Consider the following 24,701-nt stretch of genomic DNA (forward strand, 5'->3'; position numbering starts at 1 on the left):
CCCAGCTAGGATCCTTGACTTCGTGTTGAGGAAGACCCTTCTCCCGAGGACAGGCTACAGAGACGGGTTCACTCGCATCCAGAAGTGGTTAGTTGCTCACCTCATCTCCCAGACAGAGTTTGACTTGTGGGATCTGATTGTCTCAGAGATAGAGGACACCATCTCAGAGAGCTTCAGGGGCCGGCGTCAGTTGCCCTACGCACATTGGATCACCCTGCTTATACTTCGTGCTAGGCCACTGCCCCTGCCAGCTCACTTGCAGAGGGAGTTGACAGAGTCGGACACCGTCTTCCCCCACTACGACCCCAGGCAAATGTTGAGAGCGCACCACGACCTCAGAGGTGCACCTCCTCCTCGTGCTCCACGTGGGCCGGTGCCCCCACCTTCTCCTAGGGGCACCCGCAGTACAACAACTGTTGCAGAGACAAAGGAGCAGCAGGACTTGGCTATTGGGGCGTTCGCCGATGCAGAGGCAGAGGGCGAGTTTGACTTTGCCTCAGACAGTTCAGACGACGACTATCAGCCGCCAGTGACTGACCTTCCTCCCAGAGCTCACGACCACGAGGCAGGCGGTTCTTCGAGTGCTTCAGACCCCGCCCTGCTTGCTATTCTAGAGGGGATGAGGGCAGATCAGCGCCGTGCAGCTGAGGAGCAGGCGAGGCGCGACAGGGATCAGGCTGCCATAAATGCAGCCATGCAGGCCAGGCAGGATGAGCTCCAGCGTCAGCTTCTCACCTTTCAGGAGCAGCAGCTTGCTTTCCAGGCCCAGCAGACAGCGATGATGGCCGCTCTCATGGCCGCCTCCGGGATTCAGCTACCGCAGATTCAGCTCCCAGGCACGTCGTCCGTCAGGCCACCTATTCCTGCGCCCCACACTCAGAGCCCTTCACAGCAGCCACTTCAGCTACCAGCTCAGAGTCAGCCGTTTTCGACGCCGCAGCACCAGGTCTCTCAGGGTGCTATCTCTTCAGGATTTGAGCAGGTACCGCAGTTTACCCCTCTTCGCTCCAGATTCACCCCTCAGTCAGCTTCAGCGTCACAGCTTGTGTGGGATTCGCAGACAGATCTGCACCTCAGCTTCACCTACAGTGCTCTGACTGGTGACCCTACGCCTCCTCCTCTGCAGGCTCCTGCAGTCTTTACGGCGCCAGTTACCACTACAGAGCTTCTGTCGTCGTCCGTAGCGTCGTCCGAGCAGCTTGCACCGTCTTCTACCGTACCAGAGACGACACCTACAGCGACCGAGTTCGTGCCAGCTTTGTCAGCCGGACTCGAGCAGCCAGCACAGCCTGTGACAGCTCCAGAGCAGACCCAGACCGCTTCTCCAGCTCCTGCAGCTTCAGAGGGTCACTCCACCTCCTCTGCCTCGACGGCCGATAGTTGTGATGATGCAGCTCGCTTCGTGGCCGTGCCGAGGGACTCCACTGCTCCGCCTCCTCCACCGGCTTCTTAGGTTTTTGGCGCTTGATGCCAAAGGGGGAGAGAGTGCGTTTGAGAGAGTTAGGAGTTAGGGGGAGCTAGAGAGGGTGTTTAGGAGTGTTTAGGAGTTTTTATTCCTTTTGAGATTCTTGATATGTGTGCTACCTTATCATGCATCATGTTTACTTTTATGCACTGCATGTGTGTGAGATACATTTTGGTTGTGAAACATGACTTATGGTTATTATGGTATCCTAATGTCATGTGTTTTGGCTCATATTACCTTTGCTTCCGCGTTTTTACTCCGATGTACTCATGAGCCTTTATGTTTATATCCTGTTGTATACCACTCACATATTTGGATGCAGGATATTGGATTTGGTTGATATAAGCATGACTAATCCCTTTGTTCTTATTGTAATATGCTTATTGAAACTAAGTCACTTCAAAAACCTCAACTCTCTTTATACACGAGGTTGTCATCAATCACCAAAAAGGGGGAGATTGAAAGAGCATCTAGGCCCCTAGTGGTTTCGGTGATTAATGACATTGTTGATTACTATGACTAACGTGTGTTTTGCAGAGGCAAAGTCATTGGTAAGGTCATGGTAAATAGGTACTCGATGAACAGGGACGTACATGCCTACTTAATAGTGGAAATCGTTTCGGTTTTCAAAGGACGGATGGACATCGTCAAGACTAGACTAGGTCTAAGTGCCATATGGTGAAGAAGGGCACTTAGAGTAGTTTAGGACTTTATTTTCCTTTGACCATACTATTAAGAGGGGCTTTGATCTAGTAGCTTGACTTAGGCAAGGCTTTAGGTTTAGGTGTGGTGCACACTTAGTAAACCTAGCACTGGGCAGCTCAGAGATAGTCCTTAGATCGAGAGGAACCAACTTCGTTTGGGAGCGATCGCGTTTCGACGAAGTTTGGGTGCCCAAAGGGGCACCGGACGCTGCACCGGACGCTCTGTGAGTGCGTCCGGTGAGGTCCTTAGCCGTTAGAACAGGCCAGTGCTTAGAGTTGAGCACCGGACGCTAGCACCGGACGCACCGGGTAGCGTCCGGTCCCATACCCAAGGAGCTTGCAAAGTTCCCTTGAGCACCGGACGCTAGCACCGGACGCACCGGGTAGCGTCTGGTCCCATGCGCAGGGAGCATGTAAAGTTTCCACGAGCACCGGACGGTGCACCGGACGCTGGAAGTTAGCGTCCGGTGACCTGTCAGAGAGAAGTACAGTTAGCCATTATGTCACACCGGACGCTCGGTGCAGTGCGTCCGGTGCAACATAATGTGCGTCCGGTGACCCCGTTTTCAGTGGAAAACGGTTGGCCGACCTTTGGACTTCATGGATAGTATTTATACTTCTTCACCTCGTCCATGAAAGCTCTCTTGCCCATTTGAACATCAGAGAAACTTGTTGTGGAGCAAGAGAGTTGCAAGAGCCTAGAGAGGATTGAGTTTTGAGTGAATTCTTGAGAGAATCCTCCTCTAGAGAGTTCCAAGAGTCAAGTGTGCATCCACCACTCTCTAGTGCCTTGTTTGGGTCAAGTGAGAGTTCTTTGCTTGTTACTCTTGGTGATCGCCATCACCTAGACGGTTCGGTGGTGATTGGAGGCACGAAGATCACCCAGAGTTCTTGTGGGTGGCTCGTGTCAAGCTTGTGAGCGGTTTTGGGCGATTCACCACGACGGAGTGTCGAAGAATCAGCCCGTAGAGAGCACTTGGTCCTTGCGCGGACCAAGGGGGAGCAAGACCCTTGCGCGGGTGCTCCAACGAGGACTAGTGGAGAGTGGCGACTCTCCGATACCTCGGCAAAACATCGCCGAGCACTTTCTTCCACTACTCCTTTACTTTCTAGCATTTACTTTGTGCTTTTACATTCTTAGAATTGCCATGCTAGAATAGGATTGGAACTAGGTTGCAAAACTTTTATCCGGTAGCTCTCTAAGTCACACTAGGCACAAGGGGTTGAATTGGAGCTTATAGGTTGCTTAAATTTTTAGAGAAGCCCAATTCACCCCCCCTCTTGGGCATCTTGATCCTTTCAGTCTTCCTTTAGCAAAATCTGGTGATAACCAGAGTAGCAGTCTAAAAAAGAGAGGAGTTCGCATCCGGCCGTTGAGTCGACCACCTCGTCGATGCGAAGGAGACCAAAAGGATCTTTAGGACAGTGTTTATTGAGATCAGTGTAATCAACGCACATTCTCCATTCATTATTCTTTTTGCGTACAAGGACCGGATTGGCGAGCCAATCGGGGTGATACACTTCTTTTATGAATCCGGCTGCTAGAAGCCGTGTTATTTCTGTCCTAATAGCCTCCTTTTTGTCACGAGCGAACCGTCGCAGCTTTTGCTTGATTGGTCTTGCGGTCTTCGAGACATTTAAGGAGTGCTCGATCAGGTTTCGTGGGACGCCGGGCATGTCTGCGGGTTTCCATGCGAAAACGCTCACGTTGTCCCTTAGAAACCTGACGAGCGCGCCTTCCTATTTTGGGCCCAGATTGGCCCCGATGAGGGCCGTCTTCTCGGGGCTGCCGTCGACCAGCTGTACTTCTTTGTACTCCTTGGATTTTGAATTCTTCCTGGCGGTCTCCTGCTCGGGTAATCGGAGCTGGTCGGGAGGCAGCTGTGCGGCTTGGGTTGCTGTTTCTGCCATGCGGATTGAGAGGTCGATTGCCTCGGTAATCTTGAAGCTCTCTTCTTCGCAGGTATACGCGGTGTAGACATTGCCTCTAACGGTTAGGACACCTTTCTCCGTAGGCATTTTAAGGACCAGGTATGAGTAGTGCGGGACTGCCATGAACTTTGTCAGCGATGGTCGGCCTAGTATAGCGTGGTAGGTCCCGTCGAAGTCCGCGACCACGAAGTTGATGAACTCTGTCCGAAAGTGGTCGGGTGTGCCAAATTGGACAGGCAATGTTATCTGTCCGAGGGGCACTGAACTCTGACCTGGCGGAACCCCCCAGAATTGAGCATCGTAGGGTTTTAGTTGTGCAGGAGATATCTTGAGAGCGGGCAGACTGTTGCGGAAGAGGATGTCGATGGAGCTTCCCCCGTCTACGAGCACGCGCTCGAATCTGATGCTGTTGATGCAAGGGTCTAGGATCAGAGGGAAACGACCTGGCTCTGGGATAGCGGCCCACAGATCCTTCCTGCTGAATGAGATCTCTCTGTGCGACCACGGGGGAAATTTTGGGTCTGCGATCAGCCCGTCCGTGCTGTCTATGTTGAGGCATGCTCTCTTTAATAGCTTTCTTTCTCGCTTAGATTCGATGGAGACCTTGCCCCCGAAGATGGAGTGGACCACGTCAGTGGGACTGACGTATTGGTGTCGGGGGTCCCTATCTTGGTCCTCGTCCTCGTCTTCGTGGTCGTGCCCGTCTCGCTTGCCGTTTTTCTTGGCGGAGTCGTCTTGGGCGGCCCGCCGTGTATAGATGTTTTTGAGGACGCGGCACTCTTCCATGGTATGATTAGACTTTGGATGTAGTTGGCACGGTCCCTTCAACGTTTTGTTGTAGTCTTCCTGATAGTCCCGTCGCCCGTTGGGACGCTTGACCGTATTTACTTCGTGGTCGTGGTCGCGGGGGCGCTTTCCTCTGAAATCATCGCGATTGTCGCGCCGCCGATTCCAACCTTCTCTATGATCACGGTTGTTGGGGCGGCGGTGGTTCCTGTTGTCGAAACGACCGCGACCGTCATCTCGTCGGGGGGGCTGGTCGGGACCTCTCGTATCGTCTCGGATTAGTTTCTCTGCGTCGTCGGCATCGGCGTAGTTTTTAGCCGTGGCGAGGAGCTCCGCCACCGTTGTCGGCCTTTTGCGCAACAGTTTGTTCCTCAGCGCTTCATGGAAACGCAGGCCCTTGATGAAGGCAGAGATGGCTTCGTCGTGGGAAATCTTCGGGATCTTAAGGCGCATATCCGAGAATCGTCGGATGTAATCGCGCAGAGGTTCGTTTTTCCTGTCCCTTATCCTTTCGAGGTCATACTTGTTTCCAGGCTGCTCGCACGTGGCGATGAAGTTGTCGATCAAAGCCTGGCGTAGCTCTTCCCAAGAGTCGAAGGAGTCCTCAGGCAGGCCAAGAAGCCACTGATGACCGGCCTGGTCGAGGACTACTGGGAAGTAGTTGGCCATGACGTGCTCATCTCCCGCTGCTGATCGGACGGCGATTTCATAGAGAGTGATCCAGTTCTCTGGATTTTCCTTGCCGTCGTATTTTTTAAGTTTCTCGAGCTTGAAATTGCGGAGCCACACGACCTGGCGGAGGTGTGAGGAGAACTTTCTCAGACCCGGGGGACCGTGCGTTGCATCGTACTCGATACGGCGCAGGTTTTCATGGACTGCTCTCTCCGTAGCGCGCCTATTGATGCGATCCCGGGCATCTTTGGGAGGGATGTTATAGCGAAGATCCCTGTGCTGGTTCACTTCTTGACCGCACCTGCGATTCTGCTCGCGGTGACCGTTGGCGTCCCGACCACCATCGTCACGCCGTGAATCTTTACGGTGGTTGTCGGGGGAACGGCTGTGGTGATGCCTGCTTGGAGGCGGTGAGGTCCGGCTACGGTTAGTCTGGTCGGAGGTGGCTTCCGTATAAGTGACGGCTTGGACTCTTTTGAGCAGAGTGGCTGTCTGTCCCATTGCGGCGATCAGGTGCGCTCGGACGCTGGTTCGGACTCCCTGGCACTCAGGAGTATCAGGGAGCCGATCTAGATTAGCCATGGCGACAGCCACGTTGGCGCTTGGTGTTTTGTAGACTGGCTGGTCCCCGACCATGTAAAAGGCGTCGCTGAGGTTATGCGGTGGAATTTGTCGTTCCTCATCCGCGCGCCGTCGGGCACGATCGGCGTTACGCTATTCGCGGAGCTGCCTCTGCTCGTCCGTTTCTCCGTCAACGGCCGGCTCGTCGGCGCTGACGTTGAAAACAATATCTCCTCGCCGGGGGGGAATACCGAGAAACGAGGGAAACCCGGAGGATGTGAAGGCAGATCCAGATCGTAGTCCTCGTCTTCGGAGTTTATAACTTCGGTGGGGACGGAACCGGTGCTCGAATTGGTGCTGGAAGCCTGGCCATCCCGTAGTTCTCGAATCGTCACCATGTTGACGCAGTGACGAGCAGGTCGAACGTTCCTTTTTGGGGGCCAACCCGCCCTGCTGAAAACGGATTGGATATGCCGTGAGTAGAGCGAGGCCGAGTTGTTCAGGCCGCAAGGATAATCTTCCTCCGGGTTGGTCTTGAGCTTGACGGATCGTCCTGAGGGAGTTGAGGTTATCGTCAGAGACGTTCCCAGCCGTTCGTGTGTAACGACACGAGTTGGCCGGCGGGATTTGAAAAAATCCGTTGGGGCGGCTTGATCAGGCCGGCGCAGGATTCCATCTACTAGTTGGGAGGCTTCGAGTAGCTTGAAATCAGCGCGATCAAGCGCTTGGAGAAGGTCCGAGCAGTCGATCTTCTTTCCCTTGTAGGGCTGGAACGGTGGTCGGGTGCTCGGTGCCGTCGTCCGAGTGGTCGGAGATGACGTGATCTCAGATTCGATCTGAGTTTCTTCTGGAACCGTGGTCGTGAGGCCGTCGCTGCACGTCGTCCACGTGATCTGGCCGACGGTGAACGTGAGGCCTTCGGGCACGGTCGCGGAAGCTGGGATTGTGACCATCTTGTTCGCCGGAGAAGTTGCACGCACACCCCCTACCTGGCGCGCCACTGTCGACGAAAGCTAGTCGGCAGTCTACCTTGGGGTATACCCACGGTAGTAGTTTATCGGTTGACGGTGCGCAAATTACGAACTCGATGGTGACGCAAGACACGGACAAGCTTTTTATCCAGGTTCGGCCGCCGAGTTGGCGTAATACCTACGTCCTGCGTCTAGTTGTATTGATTTGTGTTGAGAGAATCTGTCCTAGGGGGGTCCCTTGCCCCTCCTTATATAGTCTGGAGGGTAGGGTTACAGATCTGGAAACTAATCCTAGTCAGTTACAATTGCCATAGATAGTTCGATATCAATTCCTATTCTAACCGACTAGAATCCTACTTGATCTCTACGTCTTGTTTCCTTGCGCGAAGCTCCAGGCTGTCGGATCAAGCCTTGAGCCCGTCTCGTAATGGGCCAAGCCTCCTGTCCCAAGTCTAGCCGTAAGGGTATAGGGGTTTATACCCCCACAAATATAATCATCAAATAAATAAAGAAAAGGATCCAAATGCAACCAACACCCAGACTTAGGGTTTTATCTGACAGAATTTCATGAGTTTTGGTGTTTGTCTATTTCTGCAGGGGGTTATCAGGAAATATGGAGGAAAGACCCACATGTCGGGTTTACATAGAGATATTAACGTGTCGCGCAATTTTCTATCATCTAGAAGACTCTAGAAGCCACGGGAACGAACGGGAAGGCGATCGGGCCCGGGGGCAGGGTGCCCGCCCTCCCCCCTTGGGCGCCCGCTCAATTGCAGAGACCAATCAGGTCTCGTCTCGCGGATTACGCTCCACCGACCTAAAGGATCAAGGATAACCGTTCAATCAATGTTGGTTTGATCCGACGGCCCACGTTCACCTAAGGGGACTATATAAGCAGACCCCCTGGCCCCTGGAGGAGAACAAGTTCATTATAGAGTTGAGAGGTGCCCTCGAAGGATAACCTTTCCTCTACATAGACTTAGGGCTTAGCATCCAATGTGAGAGTAGACTAGTTCTACTAGATTGAGAGAGATAGAGTGGAGGTGTAGATCGGAGGAAGCCCGGCCTGTCGGTGTCTACTCTGAGGTTGTACCTGCGGGATCAAGTCTTCTAACCCGAGGCTTGCTCCTAGGATTCTTCAGTATTTCGACTTCTAAATTCTAGTAAGTTCTTGTTTTATTGTTCTTTGATTTATAAGTTTACTTTGATCTCTTCGCGTAGAGTTTAGAGTAATCATCTCTAGCGTAAACATGGTGTTTGGGCTAGGATACTCATAGATATCCCCTGACTAGCTAGACCGTGGTAGTAGCGAGGAACGTAACATTTCCGAGTTACCTTTGTAGCCCATATCCCGTTAGTATGATCGATAGGGTTTATAGGTGCGGGTCGAACATCCTTTGTGGTGTCTAGATTCTGTGAGCCTCCCCAACAGAACAGTAGATCATCCTTACCAAGGTTAGAACGAGATTACGGTTGTAGTCTTCTCTATACATCGCTCACATCGAGTCACATTCTTTGTAGCCTAAAGGGTAGTAGCAATAGATTTGGTTAGTTAGATGCACGCTTTCTCCCAGTGGTAAAAATATAAATACGATACTCTGGATAACCTCCCGGGTGAAGTGCTCACCGATATCCGTGCGCTTGCGGATCATTTCTTGATGGCGTTACCAAATATCAACACACACCTCACCAAATCTCTAGAAAGATACTTTCTCATCAGATCCAAAACTCTAGTATGGGCATACAAAAAACAGTCAAGCACTTTGCTTTGCTAATTGTTGCTGCAACTTTGGGCATCTTTCCTATGTCTTCCAGCATTAGATCAATGGTATGGGCTGCACAACCATTCTAGAAAATGGAGGGGTGCTTTGCTTTCAACAAACTAGTTGTTGCCTCATTTGGTCTTGCATTCTCAGTCACAACTTGAACTACATTTTGCACCCCAATTTCCTCAATACATTTATCAACCAGCTCAAAAATGTATCTGCCATCTTTCTTCACATATGAGTAATCCACTGAATCAAGAAAACAAACACCATATGCACTGTGAACAACCAAGTTCATCACACCTCTACCCCTCTTATCTGTCCAAGCATCTATCATAACTGAGCATCCATGTATCTCCCAAGACTCTTTGTGAGACTTCAGTAAGTCTTGCACTTTCCTCTTCCTTTTCTGCAAGAATTTCCCACTCATCTCATATGGAGTTGGCCCTCTCAAGTTCCTGCCAAAGTCTCCAATAGCCTCAAGCATGAGATCAAAACTTGGAAGTGTAACAACGTTGTGTGGGATGCTAGCCTCATAAAAAAACTGACAGATGTACTCACAAGCTCTGTCCCTCTTCTCTTCCCTTTTTTCAGTTGACAACTTGGATTGAACCTTTTCAGCAAGAACATTGTTCCCCTTTCTTGCAGCAACTACTTCTTCTGGTGTTAGTTTACAGAACTTATCCATAGGACCTGAAGAAGCACCTTTGCTAGTCACCTTCTTCAACACAATAACTGAATTGCCTTCTGCATCACTTTGTTCATCTCCTTCAGAATGGCTCAAATCAACTACACCTCTATCCTCTTCTTTCTCCTTACCCTTCCTTTGCTTCATATCCATCTTCTTGGTCAACAATTCAATAATTTCATTTTTCACATCTGCTGGAACTTTTCTACATTTTGCAACACCAGTTTTAGGAATGTTACCAAGGTGGTACTTGATTCTAGTTATTCCAGCATGGTAAACACCACCACAGAAGTTGCACATGAGAGATCCTTTCTTGTTCACATCTGGCATTGTGCAGTACTTCCAAGCTGGATCAGATAGTTCATTTGCTTGAATACCCGTGGATGCAGTGCTAGATAGGCCTTACAAAGTGGACAGAATCACAGAACAAAATGAATAAGTGGAGGGAAAATTTCATTCAGTAACAAAATTAACTCCATGCAGCCATGCTAGAAGTAACAGGATCTAGAGCTTAACTGTTTATACAAGAAAATAACAACTTAATTAAAAACATGAAGCACAACATCAATCATGGTGCCTGATTAATTAAGAACAGGAAGCACAACAATAGCAATTGATGCAAGGTTAAGCTGCTTATTGTATTCACATTCACACATCACAGCCCTATGGGATCACACATCATAGTAATTCAGTCATTCTGTCATTCACATTCAGACCAACGCTACTCAAGTATCATATTCACATTCAGTCATTCACAGTCACAGATTACCGTAAATCACACAAACAGGGGAGAAGAACTTGCCTATTGTTGGCACACTTCGGTCAGGGCTTCGTTCGTTTGCACCTGGGGTAGTCATGGCGCCTGGAGAACTTGCCCAGCGCCGCCGTCGCCCAACGCCCGCCGTCACCAGCACGCCGTCCCCCAGGAGAAGAAGACCAAGGTAGAGGGCAGAGTGCGAAGGTCGAGGAACAGCGCCGGCAGCCGAGGTCGAGGCCGCTGAGGCCACCCGACCGAGGAGGAACGCCGGAGGGAGAACGCCGCCCGACCGAGGATGTGCGCTGCCGCCGTCGGGGGTAGTCTGGGGGAGTCGGGTGGAGTTGTGGGATTGACGATTAGTGATTTAGGGTTACAACTTACAGGGAAAAAAGTGGGAGGTAGGCTTGGACTGGTTTCATTTTGGTCCAACTAAGAAATCAGCGATAGCACGAAAATAGCGGCGCTATGACGGCAATAGCGCTGATAGCGTGAAAAAGATGAATAACTTCGCAGCAAGCTCTTTGCGCCGCTATAGCGGCGCTATAGCGCAAAAATAGCGCGCAATTTTTTCAGTGGAATAAAGTAAGGCCTTATTTACTTCCACCCCAAAACCTAAATTTTTTTCAAAATTCTTCGTCACATCGAATTTTTAGACACATACATGAAGTATTAAATATAGACGAAAATAAAAAATAATTGCATAGTTTGGTCAAAATTTACGAAGCGAATCTTTTAAGCCTAGTTAGTTCATGGTTGGATAATAATTATCATAAATAAACGAAAGTGCTACAGTATCCCGAAATTTTTTCCCTCGCAAAGGCCCTGTTTAGTTCCCTACCAAAAATTTTTTCATCCATCCCATCGAATCTTTGGACACATGCATGGAACATTAAATGTAGATAAAAAAATAAACTAATTACGCAGTTTAGTTAAGAATCGCCAGACGAATCTTTTAAGCCTAGTTACTCCATAATTAGCCTTAAGTGCTACAGTAACCCACATATGCTAATGACAGATTAATTATACTTAATAAATTTGTCTTGCAGTTTCCTGACGAGCTATGTAATTTGTTTTTTTATTAGTTTCTAAAAACCCCTCCCGACATCCTTCCGACACATCCGATGTGACACCCAAAAAATTTTCGTTCCCAATCTAAACAGGCCCTAAACACGGCCTAAATACCAAATGTAAAAAGGGGAAGAAGTATCAGCCAAATCGTTCATACTCAGTGGTTGCCGGCTGTCACCTCCAATACATACGTGAATGTCCATTTCCTTTTCCTCAATCCCTACGGAATTCGACAAAATTCGTATGAGGACGTCGGCCGGTAAACAAATCCAAATGGAGACGCGCCTGCTAGGGCCTTGTTTACTTCCACTATAAAATATAAAATTTTTTAAAAATCTCCATCACATCAAATCTTTAAACACGTGTATATAGTATTAAATATAGATAAAAATTAAAACTAGTTGGACAGTTTGATCGAAATTTATGAGACTAATCTTTTAAGTAATGCTACAGTTTCCTTTCCCGAACTAAACATAATACACGGCCAGTAATATTTTGCCGAGGCGAACCGTGCCGCGGCAAGCCGGCAAACCCAAGCCAAGCCCACCACTTGCGGCTCCAACGCAACAACCACAACCCCTGCTCCACTTCACCGCGCCCCACACGGCGACGCCTTGGATTCGCTCGCATTCCAATCGACTAGCGCAGCGCAGACGCGGTGGCGTCTCGCTCCCGTCTCGCCTCCTAGCATCATCCGACGCGCCACTCCACGCGGGGCACCGCGGCGGCCGCGCCAGCGATGCCCAGCCCGATCGCCGCCTGCTTCCGCTGCGCCGCGGCGCCGTCCTCGGGCGCGGCGGGGCCCAGCCTGGCGACCTCCGTCTACGAAACCCACCTCGGGCTCGTTGCGCTCTCCTGGTCCCGCACCTCGCTCGGCCTCTCCCTCCGCGCCGTGCTCCGCCTGTCGCCCCTGCCCACGCCCGGCAACTCCTCCTCGGCGTCCGGAGCGGGCTACCTCGAAGACGACGCGGACGAGGAGGAGACGCTCGCCTTCCGCGTCCGCCCGTGGCTCCTCTGGCGCCGGCGCGGGTCCAGGCGGTTCCGCGCCGGCGACCGCCTCGTCGACCTGGCATGGGACCTCTCGCGCGCGCGCTTCCCGGGCTCCGGGTCCCCCGAGCCCTCGTCGGGCTTCTTCGTCGCCGTCGTCGTCGACGGCGAGATGGTCCTCGCGGCTGGGGACCTGCCCGATGCGGCCTACCGGAGGACCCGGGCCCGGCGCCCGTCCGGCCCGCGTCCGGTCCTCCTCTCACGGCGGGAGCACGTCTCGCTACGCGACGCGGGCGCCGGCCGAGGCCGCAGCCACACCACCTGGGTGAACGTCCAGGGCAAGGAGCGGGAGATCTCCGTGGATCTCGTGGCCCGCGGCCGTGCCAGGGACAAGGACAAGGACAGGGACAGGTCCGCCGCCAGCAGCAGGGAGAAGGAGAAGGACCGGGCTGACGTCGGCATGTCGGTCTCCGTCGACGGCGAGCGGGTGCTCCACGTGCGGCGCTTGCGCTGGAAGTTCCGCGGCAGCGAGCGGGTCGACCTCGGCGGCGGCGACGGCGTCCAGGTCTCCTGGGACCTCCACAACTGGCTCTTCCCCCCGCGCGAGCCGCCCCCCGCGGACGCCTCCACGCACGCTCACGCCCACGCGGTGCTCGTCTTCCGCTTCGATCTCGCCAGCGGCGGCGAGGAGCGCGAGGCGGATTTGGGGAAGGATCCCTCCTCCCCCGACAAGGCCGCGACCGCGAGGAGGAACACGGGCGTCTGGGGAGGCGGCTACCTCGCGCGGTGGGGGCAACGGGACTGGAGCGAGACGGGCAGCAACGGCGAGAGGAGGAAGGGCAGGGGGCGCAGGCTGGCCAAGGAGAGCTCGTCGTCGTCGGCGTCCGTGGCATCCTCGACGGCGTCGTGGGCCAGTGGCTCCACGGTGATGGACTGGGCCAGCCCCGAGGAGGCCGAGATGCAGCGCGGCAACGGCTTCTCGCTGCTCATCTACGCCTGGAAGAGCTAACACCGGCGGCGACAGCGGCATGGTTCCGATTCCGATCCATTGGCGATGATGGTAAATTTTCTCTTGGATTGTTGTAGGTTGCAGTGTTCTTGTGCAGTTAGAGACTGGAGGGATTGAGGAATTGAGCTTGATTACAGTAGCGCCATTGCTAAATTAGTGTAATGAGCAATTGGTGTCGATTTTTTTTTCATTACTAAACTAGAACAATTTTCTTCCCTGGATTATTAGCATTAATGAATGAAATGAACCCAACCAACAGCAAATCTATTTGCCTAGCATCTAGGGCAATGGCTGGGGATATTTTGAGCAACATGACCGTAGCGATCAGCCGATCAACGTCGACCACTTCTGCGTATCTCTTGTGTCACCTGCTCAAAAGCGAATGCATAGTTTCATAACACAGTTTAACCGAGCCACAAGAGTTTTATGAGGATGAAACTCCTCTCTTATTTGATGAAACTCCTTCATTTAGACCTTGTTTAGATGTGAATATATTTTGGATTTCGCTATTGTAGCACTTTCGTTTGTTTGTAACAAATATTATCCAATCATAGACTAACTAGGATCGAAAGATTCGTAGGCATACTGTGTAATTAGTTTTTGTTTTCATCTATATTTAATGCTTCGATGTGACGGGAAATTTTGAAAACTTTTTGGTTTTCAAGGTGAACTAAACAAAGCCCTAATGACCATGTCAAATCAGCAATTTTACATATGTGACATTTTATTTAATGTGCATGACACTCTCATGAAAATATGAAACATGCATTGAGACTAGACTAGTTGCTGCTGCAGTGGTCGTTCTACTAATTGTATAGACATTAATCGTAGGTGTTAGTAGATCCTAAAGACCGGTGGTTACGATCGTGACGTTCATTCACTGGAAGACGCTCTCGCTCTTCAGTTCAGTTTGTGACCAATGGCTTGTTTTTTCTTTGGTCGCTGAGTGCCCACCCAAAACAATAATGTGCAGTTCGGAAATTCGGATGGCGGGGCTGCAACCTGGACGATTGCTCACTTATCTAAGTGCAAACTTATCTCCCGTGCAAACTTATCTAGTGTAAATTTATTTTTCGTGCAAACTGTACAAACTCTAATCTGGACCACAGGATGTTGATCTAAAGGGGCGCATGAGAGAGGTGGAAGGAGGGATTTATAAAAGTATAATTAAAAGCGGGCGGTTAAGTGCAAAATTACCTAATCTCTCTACGCCTCTTGGATCAACATCCTGTGGTCCAGATTAGAGTTCGCACGGAAGATGAGTTTGCACTAGATCCGTTGCCTTGATTTAATTATGTAGAGAAAACGTTGTTTTAGTCAGAATTCCCTACCCCCACTTAGTTTCACTTAGGCCTTGTTTAGATACACTCAAAACTTTACAAGATTCCCTGTCACATCGAATCTTGCGGCACATGCATGAAGTATTAAATATAGATAAAAAGTATAACTAATTTCACAGTTTATCTGTAAATCACGTTTTGAGTTTTGACAGCAACTGGATACGACCAATTCTGGTCATGCCCCATCGGTTCACTGAGCGATCAAATACGCGTCTACCTGGCCCTTGGTATCTTGTTTTTACATTACAGGAATAAATACGATGCCGGATGCCCAGTTACTCCGCCGGAATGATTGACTGAAGTCACTGAATGTTTAATGCCTACTAGTCTACCGACTTGCAGTATACGGCCAGCAAAGCATCGAAGTCACTTAAGGATGATCACTTGAATAAATTCATTATAAGTTACTGGTTCGGGTTCAGTTCCCTTTCCCTTCACGTAAGCACCAGCCTGCTGCCATTGCTATTCCCCTCCCCTCCAGCTTCGCCGAAAATGCAGCTAGTGCTACTCCTTGCATCATTCGCCACTTGCTCTGGCCTTGTTTACTTCTATTTTTTTTTGCAAAATAAAAATAGTAGCACTTTTGTTTGTATTTGACAAATATTGTTCAATTATGGACTAACTAGACTCAAAAGATTCGTCTCGTCAAATCCAACTAAACTGTACAATTAGTTTTTATTTTTATCTATATTTAATACTCTATGCATACGTTTAAAGATTCGATGTTACGGAGAATCTGAAAAATTTTGCAAAATTTTTAGGAAACTAAACAAGGCCCTGATGGAAAAGAAAAAAAAAGGCTGGAGGGAAAGACAAATTTGACGCAGGTCCGGTTTGCTCCGGTTCCGAACGAACTTGGTTCGTCGCGACGTGCTCTCCAGCTTGTCCGCTAGCTTCCGATTTCCGTCCGAGGATGCGAAGCGACAGCGACTCCGCGAGTGCTGACCGCCTGGCTGCCTGGCGGCTGTGGCTGACACAGTGATGCGTATGCGGCGGGCTTGCTTGCCGCCTTGGGTCTCCTTGGGCGTCCGGGAGGCGAGGTGTCCGGGAGGTGAGGTGACAGTCCCTTGCTCCATGCGGACCGGCTGCGGCCGGCCGGCTTCGCGTGCCCCGCCCGTGCCGGCGTTGCGTCTGCGGGGAGAGGCGGGCACGGCGAGCGACCGAGCGTGCGCGCGGGCGAGAGGGAGTCAGGGAGCGACTGAGGCCCTCTTGATTGCAGATGAAAAAAATTTTAGTTGTCACATCGGATATGTCGGAAAGATGTCGAGAGAAGTTTTTAGAAATTAATAAACAAATAAATTACATAGCTCGTCTAGAAACTGCAAGACAAATCTATTAAACATAATTAATCTATCATTAGCAAATCTATTAAACATAATTAATCTATCATTAGCACATGTGGGTAAGGATGCAAGCGGCGGCGGGCCAACCACTAAACCCGCTGGGCTGACCCACACCGCAACCCACTTAAACCCGTGCTGCAAACCCACTATTCTGGAGCGGCTCAACGCGGCTCGTCCATGTAGCCCAGCGGCGCCGCAACAACCCGCAAAGGAGAAGGGTGCGATTGCAAAGGGTGGATAGAGGACGAACCGATGCAGTAGCTAACACCGGCCCACGCTGGCACCATGCGCAGAGCTGTGCCTTGTCCGAGCTGACTATGTCGTGTCCTTGTTGCCTGTGCCCCGTGCTGAGCCGGCTCCTACCTATCGGTCGCGGAGCCAATACATGGCAAGCATGACAGGTATGTGAGCACTCTGGCCCGGAGGCCACGGTTGCCTGCATGACATCGCGCCGCGCGACAACGTTTCTCCACGCTTACTCGCTGATGGCCATCTGCCATGCTTTTTCCATTCCTGCTAATCTTTCTTGGTGGTTGCTTCATTGCTTTGCCAGACGAAGAACGTACTCAAAGGAAAATTGTATCTACCACGTGATATGCGCCGCCGCCCAGTGTGTCTGTGCATCAACTATTTATAAATTATCATAGCAAGTCCAGTTTGTGTAACTAGATGAATCCGATCGCTGAAGATGTCCGTGACAGAGAGGCGTTGCAGCAGTTAAGAAGTCTGTCTGTAAGTGATGCTACAAGCAGCGTTGTGTGGGCTGCCGCATAAACCCGCAAAAGCAAGCCGCGTTTTGCGGTCTGCCGCACGCACCCGAAAAACCTCTCGCGGCTCATGCGGACGCGGGGCAGGCTGAGCGCCGCCGCCCCACTTGCATCCTGACATGTGGGTTACCGTAGTACTTAAAGCTAATCATGGACTAACTAGGTTTAAAAGATTCGTCTCACAATTTTCAACCAAACTGTATAATTAGTTTAATTTTTTATCTACATTTAATGTTTTATATATGTGTCTAAAGATTTGATGGTATGTACGAAAATTTTTTAGGTGGGACTAAACAGGGCCTGAGCCGGAACCGAGACCGGAACGGACGCAGATTCAGTAACTTTCCTCTGGTAAGTTACGTTGTAACTTTCGCACCTCCATCCATCGTTTAACTTAGATTCAACGATTCACAAGCAATCCGGCATAAAAGTATGAGTACGTATTTTATTTAGGCAAGGACCTAGGAGACAGCAAGTACAAACGGGGCTCCTCCGCGTCGCACCGTCGCCCCTTGTGCGGCTTGCCCGCTCCAGCATCACACGCCGCCGCGATCTCACCATTGGGGCTCCTCGGAATCCTCGCGTGCTGCTTCCAGCACTAGAAGGATGCGCAGCGAGCTCGCGAAATATGCAGAGAGTTCACGGCCAGCGCTGTAAGCGTGCACCGTCAGCCGCTACCAGAAGTGGCCATGTGCTCGCTCACGGACGGACACGGCGATGATTGCCGTCAAGATCGTCTCCTTGGTCCTCGTCTCCGCGAGGACGTGCCACCACCGCCGTGCGAACTCGCCCCTGCCGCGTGACGCCACCATGGGGACGCGCCTGGCCGAGCGTTGCAACCGCGCGAGCTCGCCCCTGCCGCGTGACGCCGTGCGCCACCGTAGGGATGCACTCGGCCGAGCGCTGCCGCCATGCGAGCTCGCCCCTATCGAGCGCCGCCGCCGCGGAAACGCACCCCTGGCCACGCGAGCACGCCTGCACCGCCATCGCCGCCCACGGCCTTAGCGCGTGAGCCCAGCGTACCCGCAAGAACACGCTGCCGCCGCGTGACGCCGCCGTGGGGACGCGCTTGGGCGAGCGCTGCTGCCGCGTGAGCTCGCCCCTACCGAGCGCTGCCGCCGCCGCCGTGGGGACGTGGCCCGGCCGAGTGCCGCCGCCGTATATACGCACCCCTGGCCGGCGAGCGCGCCTGCGCCGCCATCACCGCCTGCGGCCTTGGCATGTGAGCCCGACGCGCCACGCGCAAGGTACTCCTTAGCGTCCTCCTACGGGTTGAACACCATCGCATCCCTGACGGCAGGGAACTCCTAACGCTCTATCATCGATCCTCGGACGCCATGGAGAAGACAGGGAAGGATGGAGGAAGAAGATGACTAGTGGGGACACTAGTGGAGTCCATACGTCATTGTCACAAGAGAGATGAGACTATATCACTATGGAGGCCTTAGATAATACGGAGACGCTGAGAACGCTTCGATCAGAGTTGGACGGTGGATATGTAGGCGAAAGTTACATCGTGACTTGCTTAAGTTACTTGATGCCAGTCCTTCGCCACGGAACGGAAGGGTCGTGGCGCCGTCTTTTTCGTCGAGCCGTTGAGCGGCTGGGGCCGGCGGTTTCCGCTCTCGCGTCATCTGCAGGGACGGGACGAAGACGAAGCAATCGGCCACGCGACGCCGCGAGCGGGCGGGGCGCGGGATCCCAGGCCCCGGGGGCGGCGGCCTCGCGCTCGCGTTTTGCGCTGGAGGCGTGAGCGTGAGCGTGAGCGTGTGACCTGTGACTGTACCACGCGTACGTGTGACGTGTAGCTTCCAGAGAACAGATTTGTCCTTGTTTCCGTAAGTGCCGGCGACGTTGCTGTTTATTTGGATATGTATACTGCCTCAAAGAACAGAGGCCTAGATAAAAAGTTGTTAGATTTTAATACTATAGCACTTTCGTTTTTATTTGACAAACATTGTTCAATTATAAAGTAACTAGGCTTAAAAGATTCGTCTCACGATTTTACAGTGCAATTAGTTTTTATTTTCATTTATATTTAATGTTCTATATATGTGCCGCAAGATTCGATTTAACGGGAAATCTTAAAAAGTTTTTAGTTTTTAAGGTAAACTAAACAAGGCCAGATTTTGGCAACTAATGTCATGTTTCAAGTGCAGCTCATATTCCACTGGAATACAATATACTCCCTCCACATCTAAAAATCTGACGTTAAGGATATAATTATAATAACTAAGGAGTAATTAAGTAGAGTTTAATTTTTCTTCTATGCTCCTAATAAATAAGATTGTGGCTCCCTGTAGGAGAAAATTAACCATGTCAACTAGGTGGCAGCTTCAGTTCGGCGTCCTAGGTTCGAACCCGGCAGGTACAGAACGTCAGATTTTTTATTGGTATATGGAGGCTGGAGGGAGTAGACAATACGGCTATAGTTGAGCACTGTAGATGATATTATATGGAAACTAACGATGGTCCTCATCCTACTACAAGCATGATTCGTGGGTTTCAGGATGAACTTCCAACTACAAAGCCATAATTTGGAATAGATTCATTTTTTTAAAAATTTTACTACTACAACAGTTTTGTTTGTATTTGACAATTGTTATTCAACCATGGATTAAGTAGACTCAAAAGATTCGTCTCATAATAATTCTCCATGCATGTATTGCAAAATTCTATGTGATGGGAAATCATGAAAAGTTTTTGAATTTTGGGTGTAATTGAACAAAGCCTTGGCCTTGTTTAGTTCCCAAATTTGCAAAATTTTTCAGATTCTTCATCACATCGAATCTTGCGGCACATGCATAGAGCATTAAATATAGATAAAAGAAATAACTAATTGCAAATTTTACCTGTAATTTACAAAATGAATCTTTTAAACCTAGTTAGTCCATGATTGGACAATCTTTATCGAATACAAACGAAAGTGCTACAGTGTCCATTCTGTAAAAAAAAATTAAAAGTAAACAAGGCCTAATACTTGGAGGTTGGGCCTCATATTAGTAGTTGCACCCAGTTAACTACTCCCTCTGTCCCTCTAAGTCAAATTTTTAAAACTTTGATCAAATTTTTAGAAAAAAATACTAAAATTTATAGTAACAATTTAATACCATTAGATTTATCATAAAATATATTTTTATAAGATTCATTTTATATCATAAAAAATACTCTTTTCTATAGAGTTGGTCAAATTTTAAAAAAATGATTGGCATAGATTCTAGAATTCGAAGCTTTCAGAGACAGAAGAGTATGTGTCGATTGAGACAGTACATGCTTGGTGAGGGGCTCCGAAGAAGAGACTAATAATCCGTAAACCCTACTTGTGGTTTGTTAGATTTGGTAGCTAGCAAAAGAAGCAAAGAGCCTTTGAGCACAAAGGGCAAAGTGGTTGCATTTTTTTTTCCTTTGCCTCTAGGGGCTTGTAACTCTTCCCTATCAAATATTATTGAAATCAAAATGGGCACGGGTTCATGCCGGTTCGTTAAAAAAGGGCTATTATTGTGGATAGATTGACCAACTTAAATTTGAACACCAAATAAATTAACAAGGAAGTCAAATGAGAAGTCCAACTTTTAAAATTTATTGGCATTGAACCAAACGAAACGACTAATTTGATGAAAAGCATTACCCTTCTTAAAAAAATATGCAATTCTAGTTTTTTTATCTTTAACAAAACTGATAGAAAAAAGAATGAACATATTGTATGGCGAATCTAATAAACTCTATTTTGTATCATAAATATTGTAGTTTTTTATAGAGTAAATTGCACTCACCATACAACAACTAATTAAGTGGGTGCATGTTAGTCCAACATCTTCTAATTTGTCCAATTTAATACGACAACTATCTAGGTGGGTGCTTATTGGTCCAACATATTCTAATCTATTTAATTTGAAGTAAGAACTTAGTTCATTGATGCGTGTATGTTCCAAGCAGTGTTTTTGTACACTCTGAATCCCTGTCATCAGAAGCTACACACCCTAGCACGCTCGTCTCGTCCATCACTCAACTTGAATCATTTACTATATTATGATATCATTTCTCTGACTTTGGCCAAATAAAAGCGTACATTCAATTTTTATTTTAAATTTGAGTATAGGAAAAGTCATACCATTAAGAGAGACATAAAGTGGTAAGCTTATGAGGAATCAATTACTCACTACCTATCTTTCTAAAACTTCCGTGAGAATCTGTGGAACCTCCGCATTATGCTTATCCGCTGAATCGAGTTTTAAGTTTTTATAAGCCAATTAACCTACCCCTCTCTAGGCCTTTCCTATCCTTTGGACGGTGCAATTGCCGCATCGTATTCTTTTTTGTGTCTATTACATCATCTTATTTTTTTTTGTGTCTACTACATCCTTTAAACGGTGGCAACCACTTTTTTTCTTAGCTTGGTAAATATATATATATAAGAACTTGGTTAGTTCGGTTATAGGTAGAACCAAACCAAAAAAACAAAACCAAATTTTGTTGATTCTTGTTTTCGAATAAAACATCTCAGTTCCTGATTCTTATGAGATGGACAACCCACGTATTAGTTCAAGCCAGCCATGAATGACAATAGGTTAGGATGAAAACACGGATGAAAACAATATTGTGGTATAGAAAGAAAAATAATTGGTTTGGAATTTTTCATATTTATAAAATCAATGACAGCTTTTTATATTTGGCCAAATTCATAAATGATATCGTATAGTAAATGATTCAAGCCGATTGATGGATGAGATGAGCATGCTAGGGTCTATAGCTTGCAATGACAGTGATTCAGAGTGTACAGAGATACGTTATTACAATACTTGGACCGTATATGCACGAATAAGCAAGTTCTTGTATCAAATTAAACTTATGAGAAGATTGTGGATCAATATGCACCCACCTATTTTGTTGTTGTATTAAATTGAACAAATTACAAGATGTTGGACTAACATGCACCCACTTAGATACTTGTCGTGTGGTGAGTGTAATTTACTCTTTTTTATAAATTTAGTTAAACTTGCGATGGTATCACTTAGAACTAGACTTGAGATGCACTCCTTTTAGGAGGGAGGTAAGAGCATCTCCAATATATTACTTATCTAACCTCAATACTAAAAATATGTAATACTATAAGTATGGATAAAAATGGTACGGATATTTTCTGACCGTATTCTAGATTGAATTCGTTTAGAGGTATAAATCTGTCCGTATCTAAATACTCAAATCACATCATATACTCTTATAAAGCTAAACCTCACTAGATGATTTCTCTCTTCACGCAAGGTGTCCACATTATTCCTCACTATGTGACCCACTAAATGTTCTATCTCTTCATGCCAGATGCCCACATCATTCCACACTAAGTCCATGTCATCCCATATTAATTACAAAAAATGGTCATGTCATCTATCTCATGTGAAATACTTTAAATCTTTGATCTATTAACACATAAGTCATATACATACACTATCACCTATTCCTCTATAATGTAATCAAATATTAGTTTTTCTTCTATTAGCTTAGTATTTTTTTACTAGATCTGATACAACAAAATACATGCAAGTCAAATATATATATATATATATATATATATATATATATATATATATATATATATATATATATGGTAATTCCTTTTTACACCAACGTGTAACTACTCCGACCTCCGCACCCAGTCTATTCCACAACCTACGTATCAACTCCTGTATAACTAAACCATATCTAGTTGATTAACGGGTCAAAGTGGTGAACCCGTTAACTAATGTATATATTAGAAAATTCTGTTCTCATTCACCGTATCCGCCGGCCACACGAGTGGTCTCGCGGACGTCTGCTCGTCAATCTACCGGCGGCCGCACTGATGCCTCTTCCTGACTGGCAGCCGCGTAGATGCCTCCTCCTACTTGTGTCTGTGCATGCGCATCCTCCCCAACCGACGATGGTTCCATGTTTTGGAGTTGGCATCGCATAGGGGCAAGGTGTGCATTCACCTACATCGGCAGGCGGCGGCCCTTGGTCGGAGTTCTCCAGCTTTGTGTGCGGGTGGTGCAGGTCGAAGCTCCGTGGTGAGTGCTCATGTTCTGTATTTTCATTGATCTAGCTAGTTTGTAGTATTTTTAGATCTAATTGAATTAGTCGTCTTCTTTTAACAGATGCAGATCTAGATGCAGCTTCTTTCACTAGGCATGGGAGGTGACTGATGGGCTGTTGGTCAGTACAGGTACACGTAAACATATGTTTTTTTTTGTATTTTTTTGCTTCATCCAGGTTGATCAGATTATGGAATGAGAAATTGATTAGTTTACTTCTGCACCCATTCATTTTTGTATTCTTTACGAACAGGTAGCAAATCGCATCTCGGTGAGCCACGTCTGCATCGCTGATGTCGTTCGACATTATGCGTCCATACGACAACTATGAAGCATTCAGAATTCAGTGGATCGGTGACCAATTTGAGAGATAAATGTTAGTACATACTCCTATAATAATGTATGAACTGATACTCTAGGAAAGGTATCTACATATACTTGTTTATCAAAAAGTATGTACCTATACTTAGGAAAGGTATCTGTATATACTTGTTTTTCAAAAACTATGTAGCTGTACTTAGCGTACTTCCGTGATATTACATTATGAGAGATAAATACTAATAATATAATCACGTGTCAGATAAGTATATAAACATACTCTCCGATCTATATACTTTCCTACGAACGAGTATATTCTCATACATATATATATATATATATATATATATATATATATATATATATATATATATATATATATATATATATATATATATATATATATATATATATATATATATATATATATATATATATATATATATATATATATATATATATATATATATATATATATATATATATATATATATATATATATATATATATATATATATATATATATATATATATATATATATATATATATATATATACTCTGTTCTCCAAATCGGATGATCCCCGTTAAATATGTATGGGTTTACTCTCTCCTTGGATATACTCATTAATTAAAAAACAAGTATCTAATCATACCTTTTCTTAAATAATGCGTACATGCATACACATACTCTCTATATATACTCCAACAAGTATGCATTCGTACTAGCTGTTTTCACATGGATGCATATATGACAGTAAAAAACACTGTATATACGGCAGGAAAAGGAACAAGTATACAAAATCGGCGCCGGCGGCCAGTCACAAATCATGCAGTGTATAGCGCGCGGTAGCTGACATCAACTCAACACATGCAGACGTACGTGCTATATGCATGTATATGGGCATGCTCACAACGCACGTATTGTGGCAGAACCTCCTGAATTAAGTGGCCCACATGCACCCATCATTGTCTCAAAGACTTCTGATCGGCGTGCGCGAGTTCCAAATGACTCAAGAAGTCTGTCGGGTGTCCTCGGAGGACCCCGAATCATCCACATTTTAACTCGTACAGGATCAACATGGAGTTACCACAACATTACAACATTTGTTACAAAAATAACTTACATCAGAGTGCGGAAGATTTATAACTTAATTTACAACATATGATGAAGTATAAACTTAACTAATTTTCCAAAAGGTGTGTAGAGTAGCGGAAGCATCCTAGGTGAAGCTTCTAAGGTAGAAGAGGTGGATAAATCATGTCGCGCCCACCGACATGACCTCCATTAGCAGTCTAAGTCAGCACCTGCAACAGGGGTTATAAAACCCTGAGTACAAAAGTACTCAACAAGACTTAACCGACTAGAAAAGAGGTGAAGACTCAGGTATGCAGGCTATAGGGATTCAAGGTAAAGCTTTAGCAAGATCAAAGCATTTCTTTTGCATAAAAGCTTACTAAGAGTAAAACCTACTTTCAAGTTTTAACTCAAGATTATCAC

At 47.5% G+C, this 24,701-nt stretch overlaps 2 protein-coding genes and 1 long non-coding RNA gene across 3 annotated transcripts; 2 read left to right on the forward strand and 1 right to left on the reverse strand.

Moving 5' to 3' along the window:
• LOC110437299 lies at positions 8,940-9,875 on the reverse strand. Its single transcript, XM_021465695.1, has one exon. The coding sequence runs from the start codon at positions 9,873-9,875 to the stop codon at positions 8,940-8,942; it is 936 nt and encodes a 311-aa protein (XP_021321370.1).
• On the forward strand, positions 11,969-13,676 carry LOC8079539. The gene has a single exon (XM_002444366.2). It carries the CDS (start codon positions 12,110-12,112, stop codon positions 13,364-13,366), a length of 1,257 nt encoding a protein of 418 aa, XP_002444411.1. The 5' UTR covers positions 11,969-12,109; the 3' UTR covers positions 13,367-13,676.
• Positions 22,616-23,409, forward strand: LOC110436824. The gene is made up of 3 exons (XR_002454678.1): positions 22,616-22,860; positions 22,948-23,015; positions 23,138-23,409. It is a non-coding gene; the product is annotated as an uncharacterized LOC110436824 (long non-coding RNA).

Source organism: Sorghum bicolor, chromosome 7 (genome assembly GCF_000003195.3).
Source record: "Sorghum bicolor cultivar BTx623 chromosome 7, Sorghum_bicolor_NCBIv3, whole genome shotgun sequence".
Taxonomy (NCBI): domain Eukaryota; kingdom Viridiplantae; phylum Streptophyta; class Magnoliopsida; order Poales; family Poaceae; genus Sorghum; species Sorghum bicolor.